The sequence below is a fragment of the Chiloscyllium plagiosum genome, unplaced genomic scaffold (genome assembly GCF_037043375.1).
Source record: "Chiloscyllium plagiosum isolate Xiang-an unplaced genomic scaffold, Cpla_swu_hap1 HiC_scaffold_20, whole genome shotgun sequence".
Classification (NCBI taxonomy): domain Eukaryota; kingdom Metazoa; phylum Chordata; class Chondrichthyes; order Orectolobiformes; family Hemiscylliidae; genus Chiloscyllium; species Chiloscyllium plagiosum.
Window position 1 is genome coordinate 5,641,616 of NW_028270158.1, and position 12,548 is coordinate 5,654,163.

Sequence of the window (12,548 nt, forward strand, 5' to 3'; positions counted from 1 at the left end):
ACCAAGCAACAGTGGGGGAACCACGAGATATTTTCAAGAAGGACGTTAAGTGGCTCGGAGGGGCTGACAGGTTCTGATTCAAAGACTGTTCTTGCAAGTGAATTTCACATAGTTCTGAAGTCACATTGGACTCAAAACATTAACTCTGTTCCTCTCTCTATAGATGCTGTCAGACTTTCAGAGTTTCTCCAACATTGTTTATATTTTGTTACTAAAGATGTGTCGCCCGACTGTTGTTCCAAATTTATTTTAATCTCCATGTTCTACAACCAATAACTGGAAGCAGTCTACTCCCGTCCATTCATATCCCATCTTTTCAAAATGTTACATACTTCCAACACAAAAGACAAATTTTTCGAAAGCTTCCTTCTTGACTTTATGTTCTCACACAAGGCAGCATTCTGGTGAATATATGCTGTGCCCTTAATTAGTCAGCTTATTACTGAAGCTCAATTTTGCAAAACTTAGGAAGAGTCATATTTACATCAGTTAAAATAGCCTCTTTACAAATATGATTGAGGACGACATTCCAGTGCTAACTCTCGGGAAAGATTAGGTAAGGCTTATGGAGCAGGATCTGCTACTGTGACCTATTGTCCCAGTTTCAATAATATTAAAAATACAGACTCACAATGATTTAGAGCAGAAGAGCAACACTGGTTAAAACAAAAGCAAGAACTCCTGTGTTTTTAAATTGCACTTCCCAGCATAAAGTTGATTCCATCTGTTTTCTAAATACTAAAACAGCAGTAATAACATAAGTGTTTTGTTTGGCCTTTCACATTTGTAGTCCAAAGAGAAAATCCCTACAGTACATTTATTCACAATTAATTTCCTCAATCGGTGACCTGTTCAACTCAGGTTTGATGCCCCTAAAGCTGCTGATTCTGCAGGACTGAAGTGGAAGGTCTGAGAATAAAAGATCATCAAGGCAATATTGAGAGCAACTCAGAGGAGGAAAAACACTTTGGTATTGGAGGTGTGGGAGCAGCTGGTGGGATGGAGCAACTGCGGACAAAGTCTGCATCTTCTTTCATTCAAAAGGTGTTCATTGCAAGGTCAGATGTTCCGAGGAAGATCTTTTGTTGATAACGGGTGCTTTTTGAAAAGTAATATCATGAAAGCAAATGCAGCAGTCAAACTGCAATGAAACTAACGATCACATATTGGGTTTATTTGTTACGTTGATCCAAAACTAAATGATAAATCTTCCAGGAATAAGCCCAAATTGATTACATATATAATTTGTTTCATGATCGTTTATGATGGTTATTTAAATTGCCTTTCTATAAATTTAAATTATTTCTATGAGGTTCTTGAACTCTCTCTTCTTCTTGCATAATCTCTTGTGACAGACAATAACTTTCTTCCACTTCAGAATTGTGGATCCCTGAGGTAACCAGGCAATCCCGTTCAACAGTGTGCTATTAGTGGGGCAGGTAACATTTGAAGAGGCTAGTGGGTGAAATGCTCAGGTTTTGACACAATCCTTCCCCTGTTTAGGCTTGGCCTCCACCTGATCTATCAGAGACACTCAAAATAGCTAGTAACTTTGCAAATTGTCCTTCAGTTTGGGTGACACTGAGCAAAATTCCCTTTAGGTGGATTTATTCAAGGAGACTTCGGAGGATGTCTAATAACTGCTTGCCATGATATAGCTCAGATTATACCACTTGTTTTGTCAGCCGTGTGGACAATGTGGCCTATTAACTAGAACCAGAACCTCTTCTCTCAGTTCAACATCCCAAGAGCCAACTGGTGGTACAAGCTTGCAGGTGATCTCTCTCCAAGGGTTTGAGATGTTTGCTATCTAATGTCCATTTCTCCAACCCATTCAAGAAGGCAGGCAACATTATAAACCTCCAGCTTGTGTCAATAAAAGGTCAATGTGAGGTATTTGTCAACAAGCACTCTTCCTCAGACCACTGAATCTGGCACACTAGAGGCCATGTTCTGTTTGCTGAAGTTATATACACAAACCTTTGAAGATGACAAATGCAGAGATCTGTTTGAAAGGCATACAGAAGGCTTTGTTTTACAGTTAGATGTTTAGAGTGCAAAAAACAAGAAATGTTGACTAAACTAAAAAATAACTTAGAACCCAATTAAAGTATTGTCATCAATTTACAAACTTCAGGAAGGGCATCAAAACCCTTAAAGAGGCTGCAGAAGAAATGTATTTACTGAAATGGTATCTTTTCTTAAATGGAAGTGAAAGTCAGTATAGTGCTAGAGAACCATAAGACACAGGAAGAGGAGGAGACCATTCAGTCCATTGAGTCAACTGTACCATGTAATGAGACTATGGTTGACATGGAAACCTTAATTTCACTTTTCTGCTTTATCCCTATAACCCTTCATTCCCATATGAGGATGCAATTAAAGATGTAATTAATTAATGACACAGCCTTTACAGTCACTGCAGTAATGAATTCCACAGATTTACGACCTTCTGAAGAAATTCTACTTCATCTCTGTCTACCCCTTACTATGAGATTATGCCCTTTGGTCCTAGACTCTCCCACATGAGGACCAACCTCTTTACATCTACTCTGTCAGCACTGTCAACCTCCAGCACACGACATCCCAAACAAGAATCATGTATATTTCCATAAAGTTTCTGTTCATTCTTCTAAACTCCAATCAGTACAGGCCTAACCAACGTAAGCTCTCCTCTTAGGAAAACCTTTCACGTTCAGGATCTTTTCTGTTTAGCCTCCAATGTCAGTATGTCTTTCCCTGGATAAAGAGGACCAACTGTGGTCTAGCTAGTGCCTTGTATGGTTTTAGCAGGACATCCCTATTTTAATACTCCCTTTCCTTTGAAAAGAAAATGCCAACACACTGCATTTGCCTTCACTTTTACCTACTGAACCTGAATGCTAGCTTTTTGTGAGTTATGCACGAGGATCCCCAAATCTCTGTGCTGTGCTACTTTCTCAATTTAAACAACATGCAGCTCCTGTCAAAGTGCATAACCTCACATTTTCCCAATCACATTCCTTTTGTTTAAGGCTTACCACCTTGCTATTTACCACATCACAGACTTTCATGTCACCAGCAAACTTCTGTTCAAAGACCTACATTCATGTCGAAATCTTTAATGTACACCGCAAACAGCAAGCTTGAAGTTTCAAATAAACCTATTGGGCTATACCATGGTGTTGTCTGACTTTCTAATGGAGAGCAGCCCTTGTGCTTTGGTAAGGCTACGTAGCATGGCAACTTTACCTGGCTCCTGGCTTAATCCTACCACTCCACCTCATTAAGTGTCCTGTCAACAGAAATTTGAAAAATTAATGCCATGGACATGGAGGCAGTCAGGTTTTATTCAAAATCCGCAGTTTGAAAGGGACAAGTGTGTCCTGATGTCCTTGGTAACCCTGTGTGAGGAAGTCTCTGTCCGCCCCGCTCCCTCCGCTCAGTCACTAGCTCCAACTGGTTTTAAATTTGGCAAATAAACGCCGAGTGCTCGATTAGTAAACCTCCCCTCACCTTTAACTGCGAGTAACGCTCGATGAAATCGCCGGTTGACGACGGCAGGTCGATTGGGCGGTTACTGACGAGAAGCGGCATTGCCACCGCCGACCTCAGCCACTTGCTCACGTCACACTCGGCGCGCTGCTCTCTGGGACTTGTAGGCGCCGGATTGGTCAGGTCCAACCACTTCCGGCGAGGTGCCAGAGCCCGAACTACAACTCCCACAAGCTACCGCGGCTCAGGCATCCAGCTACACAGCCTCAATGCATGGGCACAAGTTAAAAATCACACAACACCAGGTTATAGTCCAACAGGTTTAATTGGAAGCACACTAGCTTTCGGAGCGACGCTCCTTCATCAGGTGATTGGGTACAAGTGAGGACTGCAAATGCTGGAAATCAGAGTCTAGATTAGAAAAGCACAGCATGTCAGACAGCATCCGAGGAGCAGGAAAATCGACGTTTGGAGCAAAAGCCCTTCATCAGGAATGATATCTGATTGAAGGGCTTTTGCCCAAAACGTCGGTTTCCCTGCACCACTCTAACCCAGCCTCAATTGCAGCTTGTGCGGAATTATTCTAACACACAGCCTTGGAATTGTAAGTTAACATTACAAAACAGATCTGGGATCCACGTTATAGGACAGATGTAGTAGCACTGGAGAAGATGCAGAGGAGATTTACCAAGATGATGTCTGGGCTAGATGGTTTCATTTAAGAAGAGATTGGACAGACTGGGATTGTTTACCTCCCTGTCCCTCCTGTCCCTCTCCATCTCCATTAATGACGACCGATTTGACAACGCCATTTTTTACAAACCCACCGACTCCCACAGCTACCTGGATTACACTTCTTCCCACCCTACCTCCTGCAAAAATGCCATCCTGTATTCCCAATTCCTCTGCCTCCGCCGTATCTGCACCCAGGAGGACCAGTTCACACAGAATACACTTGATGGCCTCCTTCTTTAGAGACTGCAATTTCCCCTCCCACATGGTTAAAGATGCCCTCCAACGCATCTCGTCTACGTGCTGCACCTCTGCCCTCAGACCCCCACCCGTCCAACCGTAACAAGGACAGAACACCCCTGGTGCTCACCTTCCACCCTACCAACCTTCGCATAAACCAAATCATCCGCCGACATTTCCGCCACCGCCAAACAGACCCCACCACCAAGGATATATTTCCCTCCCCACCCCTTTCCGCCTTCCGCAAAGACCGTTCCCTCCATGACTACCTGGTCAGGTCCACACCCTCCCATCCTGGCACCTTTCCCTGCCACTGCAGGAATTGCAAAACCTGCGCCCACACCTCCTCCCTCACCTCCATCCAAGGCCCTAAAGGAGCCTTCCACATCCATCAAAGTTTTACCTGCACATCCACCAATATCATTTATTGTATCTGTTGCTCCCGCTGTGGTCTCCTCTACATTGGGGAGACTGGGCACCTCCTAGCACAGCGCTTTAGGGAACATCTCCTGGACACCCACACCAATCAACCACACCACCCTGTGGCCCAACATTTCAACTCCCCCTCCCACTCTGCCAAGGACATGGAAGTCCTGGGCCCCCTTCACTGCTGCTCCCTCACCACCAGATGCCTGGAGGAAGAACGCCTCATCGTCCGCCCCTGAGAACACTTCAACCCCAGTGCATCAATGTGGACTTCAACAGTTTCCTCATTTCCCCTTACCCCACCTCACCCCAGTTCCAAACTTCCAGCTCACTGTCCCCATGACTTGTCCTACCTGCCTATCTTCTTTTCCACTTATCCACTCCACCCTCCCCCCGCCGACCTATCACCTTCATTCCCTCCCCCACTCACCTATTGTACTCTCTGCTACTTTCTCCCAACCCCCACCCTCCTCTCACTTATCTCTCCACCCTTCAGGCTCTCTGCCTGTATTCCTGATGAAGGGCTTTTGCCCGAAACACCGATTTTACTGCTCCTCGGATGCTGCCTGAACTGCTGTGCTCTTCCAGCACCACTAATCCAGAATTTGTTTTCCTTAGAGCAGAGGAGAGAGGATATGATTGAAACTTATAAAATTGAGAGATGTATTGATATGGTAAACAGGAAGATTTTTCTTCTTGCTGGATGGATCAATAGCTGGGGGTTCAGATTTAAAATAAGGTGCAGAAGGCTTAAAGGAGATATGAGGTTATTTTTTTTCATCCAGAGAGTGGTGGGAATCTCGAACTGTCGGCTTGTCAGGGTGCTAGAGGCAGAAACCTTCATAACAAATATGAACTTAGCCACTTCCAATGCCAAGGCATACAAGGCTATGGGTCAAGTGCTGGAAAATGGGATTAGAATACTTAGTTGGTTGTTTTTGACTGGCGCAGATGCAATAGGCTGAAAGGCATTTTTCTGTGCTGTAGATCTCTACGATTAGAGAAGGTAGATGGATTCTGACCAGTCAGAGTACTGTGAAGAATTGGGCATTAAAGAGGATTGAGGATCAAGAGCAGATCGGCCATGATCTGAGTGAAGGGCAAGGCAGGCTTGGGTGATGTTCTCACATTATATTGTTGGAAAGTTAGTCTACCTACCTCCTACTGTAGCAGGTAGGGAGTGCTGCATTATGTTGAAGCCCTTTTGAACAGGGTCCTAATTAGGACTTGCAAAGAGATGAACACCTCTACAAAGTCTTCGCCAAGAATAGATATCCCCGCAACTTCATCCACAAATATCTGGCAAACAATCAATGCAATGAGGACATGCCATGACCTAACACACTAGCCACACTTCCTTATATAAAAAATGTCTCGGAACTGACAGCCAGACATCTCCAACCACTCAGGTTCATGACAGCCGACAGCCACGCTCAGACAACTCACCAGGACAAAAGACCCAATACCCATCATGTGCAAGACAAACATAATTTACAAGACCCCATGCAAAGACTGCACAAGACACTATTAGGACAAACTGGCAGACAACTGGCAATCCACATCCCTAAACACCAACTAGGTACTAAATGCCATGACCAGCTGTCCCTAGTAGCCATACACACAGATCACAAGGACCACAAATTTGATCGAACAACACAATGATAATAGGACAAGCTAAACAAAAGACAGCAAGAGAATTTCTAGAAGCATTGCACTCACTCACAGACTCCCATCAATAAACATATTGACCTAGGCCCAATATACTGACAACTACAATGAACAACCAGAACTGGCAACCAGAAGCAGCAGGAACAGAACCAAATAAAGTCCAGAAGATACAGTAGAGCAGCATTTCACAGGAGGCCATATAGCACTCAAGATGTCACCTAGACAGGCGATGAGATATCTGCAAATCAACTTCCCAGCTCAGCAAACATACTCACACTATGGCAAATGGCACCTGAGCTACAAATCTTTATGTGCATGTTGAACACTATTAAACACTAATCAGAATAGTTGCAAGGGGCATTTGTGATGCAGTGGTGGTAATAGTGTCCATTCCTCTAGGTCACAGTTGGTTTAAGTCCCACCTGCTCCTCAGGACCCATAACACCAGTATGGAAATCATCATTAATTCAAAGGAAATGTCAAAGAAAATTGGTGAAGGGTTTCAAACATCTTCAAACAAGCATAATAGTCATGGTGGGCGGCACGGTGGCACAGCCTCACAGCACCAGAGACCTGGGTTCAATTCCCGCCTCTGGCGACTCTCTGTGTGGAGTTTGCACATTCTCCCCGTGTCTGTGTGGGTTTGCTCTGGTTTCCTCCCACAGTCCAAAAACGTGCAGGTTAGGTGAATTGGCTATGCTAAATTGCCCGTAGTGTTAGGTGAAGGGGTAAATGTAGGGGGATCAGTCTGGGTGGGTTGCGCTTCAGCGGGTCGGTGTGGATGTGTTGAGCCGAAGGGCCTGTTTCCACACTGTAAGTAATCTAATTTAAATAAAAATTTTCATGGAAGGTCATCAATAAATAGATTTATAATAGAAAAAAAGTGACATCACAAATAGTTCTTTGGCAGCAGATAAGTTATTCAGTAATAGTTACTAGGTTAGATTACCTACAGTGTGGAAACAGGCCCTTCGGCCCAACCAGTCCACACGACCCTCCGAAGAGTGACCCATTTCCCTCCGACTAACGCACCTAACACTATGGGCAATTTAGCATGGCCAATTCACCTGACCTGACCTCACATCTTTGGACTGTGGGAGAAAACCAGGGCACCCGGAGAAAACCCACGCAGACAACTACCTCCTTGCCTGATAGGTAAATACTTATCGAGGACCCGCAGTAGCTGTTCCTTGAATAAGTTCCAGATTTCAAGTGTCCATCCCCTTCAGTTTCCTTCCCCATCCTAAATATTGCCTAATCGCATCATAATTGCCTTTCCACGTTATACCTCATTCCCTGTGGTGAATACCTATCCCTGCCCATTGCTATTGTAAACATAACCGAAATGTGATCACTATCGCCAAATTGCTCACCTACCTCCAAATCTATCACCTGGCCAGGTTCATTCCCCAGTACCAAATCCAACATGGCATTGTCCCTTGTTGGCCTATCTACATACTGTGTCAGAAAAACCCCTGCACACATTGAACAAAAACTGACCCATCTAAACTATTCCCAGTCAATGTTGGAGAAGTTAAAGTCCCCCATAACAACTACTCTGTTACTCTCAACTCCTATCGAGAATTATCTTTGTTATCCTTTCCTCTACATCTCTGGAACAATTCGGAGGCCTATAGAAAACTCCTAACAGGTGACCTCTCCTTTCCTGTTTCTAACCTCAGCCCAAACTACCTCAGTGGATGAATCCTCAAATGTTATCCCAACTGCTGTAATATTATCCTTGGTTAATAATGCCACTCCTTCCCTTTACCCATCTTCTCTGTTCTCACTGAAACAACGAAATCCTGGAATCTGTAACAACCACTCTTGTCCCTCCTGTAGCCATGTCTCTGAAATGGCCACAACATTGAAATCCCAGGTACCAACCTATGCTGCAAGTTCACCCACCTTATGCCGGATGCTCCTGGCATTGAAGTACACACATCTCAAACCAACATCCTGAATGCCGGTGCCCAATCGCAACCTTGTAAACCTATTCCTGACCTCACTACTGTACACTGTAACTACAATTCATGGCACAACGCTTGAAAATTAGCATGGGAAAAAAACAGACATGCACATAAAGTTAAGGTTTTTGTTTTAAGTATTAAAATAAATGTAATTCATCAGAATGGATAATTGTCCATTCTGAAAATATAAGAACACTTTCTCCAGGTCAGAAAGGTTGTCCACGAGCAATTATGAACTTAACAGCCCATTAAGAACTGAGTTATATCTCAAGTAACAAAACATAACGTCATGATGTATTTCTTTTGCTAACAACAAAAAGGAGAAAGTTCACATTAAAAAAAAGACACGCAAGTTACTATGCAACCTTCCAATGCTGCAAACTCAATATTTCTTTAGGATGCTCTAACCTAAAATGTGATCTAGATCTTACTATATCACTAAATACCAAATTGCTCACCATACATTAATAATGTTTTGTTGGAAGTAATTAATGTCAGCAAGTGAGACAATCTCAGATAAAAAATGAGAGCAAATTGAATTAGTTGCCTGCAACAAATTCAAAAATATATATATCTTTCTTCCAAAAGTAAGTGTTGAAAAGAATTTGAAACATTATTTTAATTCAGATACTATAAAGATACTTGGAATTACAATTTCAGCATCATGATCTGTACATCATTACCACGTTTTGTATGTTTTATCATGAACGGGTAATTAGGTTTTTTTTCCAGAAGAAAATAAATTTCATCTAGCAAGAGGAACCAAACAAATATGGGACTAATGCAAAGATATTTCAAAACTGACAGCAATTATTTAACAGTATAGTAACTGTTGAAGATTTACAAATTACTGTATGCACAAATATACAAAAATATTTACACAACTGAATCAATAAGACAAAGGAACTCAACAAGTTAAGGAAAAATAGTGGTCCAGACAAAAGCAAATGTCAACATACAACACTCCTGATTAATCGCTGATGTCGCATTTCATCTCCATCTGAACATAATATGTTGCTTATGCTTATGAATCAAAAGCAACTCTGATTGCAATCGCATCTAAAATTTTACATCTTTATCAAATTTACAATTAAGTTCAAAAATGATGCAGTGGAAACACAGCAAGTGGAGATCCAACACTGCTCGGGCTGTGCATGTGGGACTCAAAAGAATTCGGCGTAATCCCAATAGTCTCATTTGGCAATGATTCGCCTTTTAAGAAATCATCATCCTCCTCATCTTCAGCTGTTTCCTAAAAAATTGACAGTAAAGTAACATCATTAAGAATTTTAAAGCTAAACCAATGCTTAGCCTCTTGGCAGTTACAGCAGTGGCTAAGTAACTAAACAACCAAGTTCAAACCAAATATTTACCACCTAGCCAGTCATCAGGTGAGGAGAGTTTTGGAATAATAAAGCAGTTCACCTCAAAAACAAACTAGCTTATTTTACTACAATCTCATGTTGCAGCTGTTTACTAGATGAGCAGGTTGCTAGCTTAAGACAATTTTAGGAGCAATGAAAGATGTCCTCAGCAATAATAGTGCCTTCATAAAGTTAGGCCTGTTGAGACTCAACACTGGATGTTTCTTCCTTTGATAGAATTTAGAATAAGGAATTAAAGTCTAAAAGTAAGAAATTTCATATTTAAAATTAGGAGCAAGTTTTTCTCATGGAGAGCCATGAGTCTTTGGAGTTCTTCCTCAATAGGTGGTAGAAGCATGTTTAAGGCTGAGATAGATACATTCTTGATAAACAAGGAGGTAAAAGATTATCAAGAGTAGGAGGGAATATGGAGTAATCAGATCAGCCAAAATTTTATTGAATGGTGTTGCAGACTTGAGGGTCGAGTGGCCTACTCCTGTCTTTTGTTCTTATGTTCGTAATAGTAACATACTTAAAGAATTTCTGGTCCTTAGCAAGGATTATTGCAGAGGTTTTACATAGAATTCACAACAATATACTGACTATTATGCCTCACGGGGGTAGAGTGCGGGAAATTATGCCTCACCATTCCTGGAATCATCACAAAAATTGAAGATTTTATCAAAGTTCAGGGAACTCTCCAATTTACCAGTGTTTTTCGACCCAATTTACCAGAAAGTATGGACTCAGCTTCTGTACTTAACAACAATCACTTATTTATTTCAAATAAATAAGTTATACATTTTAGTTACAGATAAACAATTACCAGTTGTCATTGTATATCTCTACTAGTTAAAATTCTAATCTCCTTATAAGATTCCCGCTATGCACATACAGAAGATCGTTTATCCGAAGGACAGGGGTGAGGAGTATTTCATTCAGTTAATCGAATGCCAGATAACATAGTTAATCAAGCGTAGGGACCTTGCAATCTTGTTTGGATAGTCCGAAATTCGGTTAATCGAATGCCGGTTAATCAAGGTTCCTCTGTACACAGAGAGAAAACAATGATTTAATAGTTGAAGAGAAAAAGTGGGAAGACAGTTAAGTGGGCCCTGGTTGAGATGATCCCTTTGTTTTGTCACAACTTACCGTTCATCATCCATTCTTTTCCAGGTACTATTCACTCTTGCAGAAGGCACAGAGTGACTAGTTCACAAATCGTAAACTCTTTTAGATACCAGTTAAAAGCCACAGCTTTCAGCAACTGGTGAGGAAAAATAAATTGGCTTTCTTCAAGAATTAGATATTTTTGACTGCAGAGAGAGGGAAGATACACCACCTCCCTTTTTGGGGAGGTCTGAAGGGTTCTGGCCATATAATTCACACCACAAGCTATTCAACTACCTAGGAGCCAATCATGTAACTATTGGCAGGCAGAGGCCATTTTCATAATCAACTGGTTGCCACTTCACAGAGCAATCAGCTATTTGTTGATGCTTCACAGTGCCAGGACCTGTGTTCGATTCTAGCCTCGGGCGACTGTCTGTGTGGAGTTTGCACATTCTCCCCGTGTCTGCCTGGGTTTCCTCTGGGTGCTTCGGCTTCATGCATTGTTTACCATGTAATTGAGGGCATTCAGGACCTCTGTAGATGCAGAGAGTGAGGTAAGAAACAATCTCAGCGGCGGTCCTGGCCCCCAAGCATAGCCTCCTGGTTTCAGGAAGGACCCCTTCCTGGGCAGTGTGACAACTGGTGGGAGCCAGGCTGTAAAGGAGCAACCTCTGAAGAGGTTTACTCTACAGATCTTTTCCAGTTAGTGGCATGTGCAAACTCTTCCTGTGGCCTCTCACAGACCTTCATTTTTGTTCTTTCTTAATTTCCACCAGCTCAAAAAACATATCCTATTTCTCTTCAGTTCTGACGTAAGGTTTTGACGTGAAACATTAACGCTTTATTTCCACAGATGCTGTCTGACCTGCTGAGTTTTTCCAACTATTTATTGTTCATGGAAGCTTACCATTCAGCCCACTGTGTCCACACCGATCCTCCGAACAGCATCCCACCCAGACCCACCTCCCTACCCTACTCCTGTCCAAACTCCACACAGATAGTCATCCGAGGGTGAAATCAAACCCACATCCACGGCTCTGTGAAGTAGCAGTGCTAACCAGTGAGTCACCGTGGCCACCTTGTTTTTATCATGGTTCTTATTATGGGAAGTTCCTCTCTGTTTCCCAGTCCGGTTGAACTTTATTCCAGTTGTAATTCACAAAACACTTGGGGGAGATGTGACATAGTGGCAATGTTACCAGACTGCTCTGGGGACACAAATATAAATCCCATAATGACAGCTGGTGGAATTTAAATTCAATTAATAACTAAATATGGAATTGAAAAAGCTAGTCTCCATGACGATTGCCATAAATATCCAGCTTGTTCATCTGCAGTCTTTCGGAAATGAAATCTGCCATTCTTATCTGGCCACCATGTGACTCCACATTCATAGCAATATGGTGTCTCTTATTGCCCTTTGATATGGCCTAGTTTAACATTTATTCAAGGTTAATTAGGGATGGACAAGTAGCGCTAGCTTTCCCAGTTACACCCACATCACATAGAGTCATAGAGATATACAGCATGGAAACAGACCCTTCGGTCCAATTCGTCCATG

The 12,548-nt window shown here is 42.4% G+C and overlaps 2 protein-coding genes across 4 annotated transcripts in view; both read right to left on the bottom strand.

Moving 5' to 3' along the window:
• Positions 1–3,614, bottom strand: part of ntan1 (N-terminal asparagine amidase) — a 27,373-nt gene extending 23,759 nt beyond the window's left edge. For both annotated transcript variants that reach the window (XM_087997613.1, XM_043712127.2), the window contains exon 1: positions 3,496–3,614. In XM_087997613.1, coding sequence (XP_087853739.1) covers positions 3,496–3,576 — 81 coding nt within the window. In that variant the 5' untranslated portion in view covers positions 3,577–3,614. The remainder of the gene's footprint in view (positions 1–3,495) is intronic.
• A 5,484-nt stretch (positions 3,615–9,098) lies between these two features.
• rrn3 (RRN3 homolog, RNA polymerase I transcription factor) overlaps positions 9,099–12,548 on the bottom strand; it is a 38,222-nt gene continuing 34,772 nt past the window's right edge. For both annotated transcript variants that reach the window (XM_043712123.2, XM_043712124.2), the window contains exon 18: positions 9,099–9,762. In XM_043712123.2, coding sequence (XP_043568058.1) covers positions 9,607–9,762 — 156 coding nt within the window. In that variant the 3' untranslated portion in view covers positions 9,099–9,606. The remainder of the gene's footprint in view (positions 9,763–12,548) is intronic.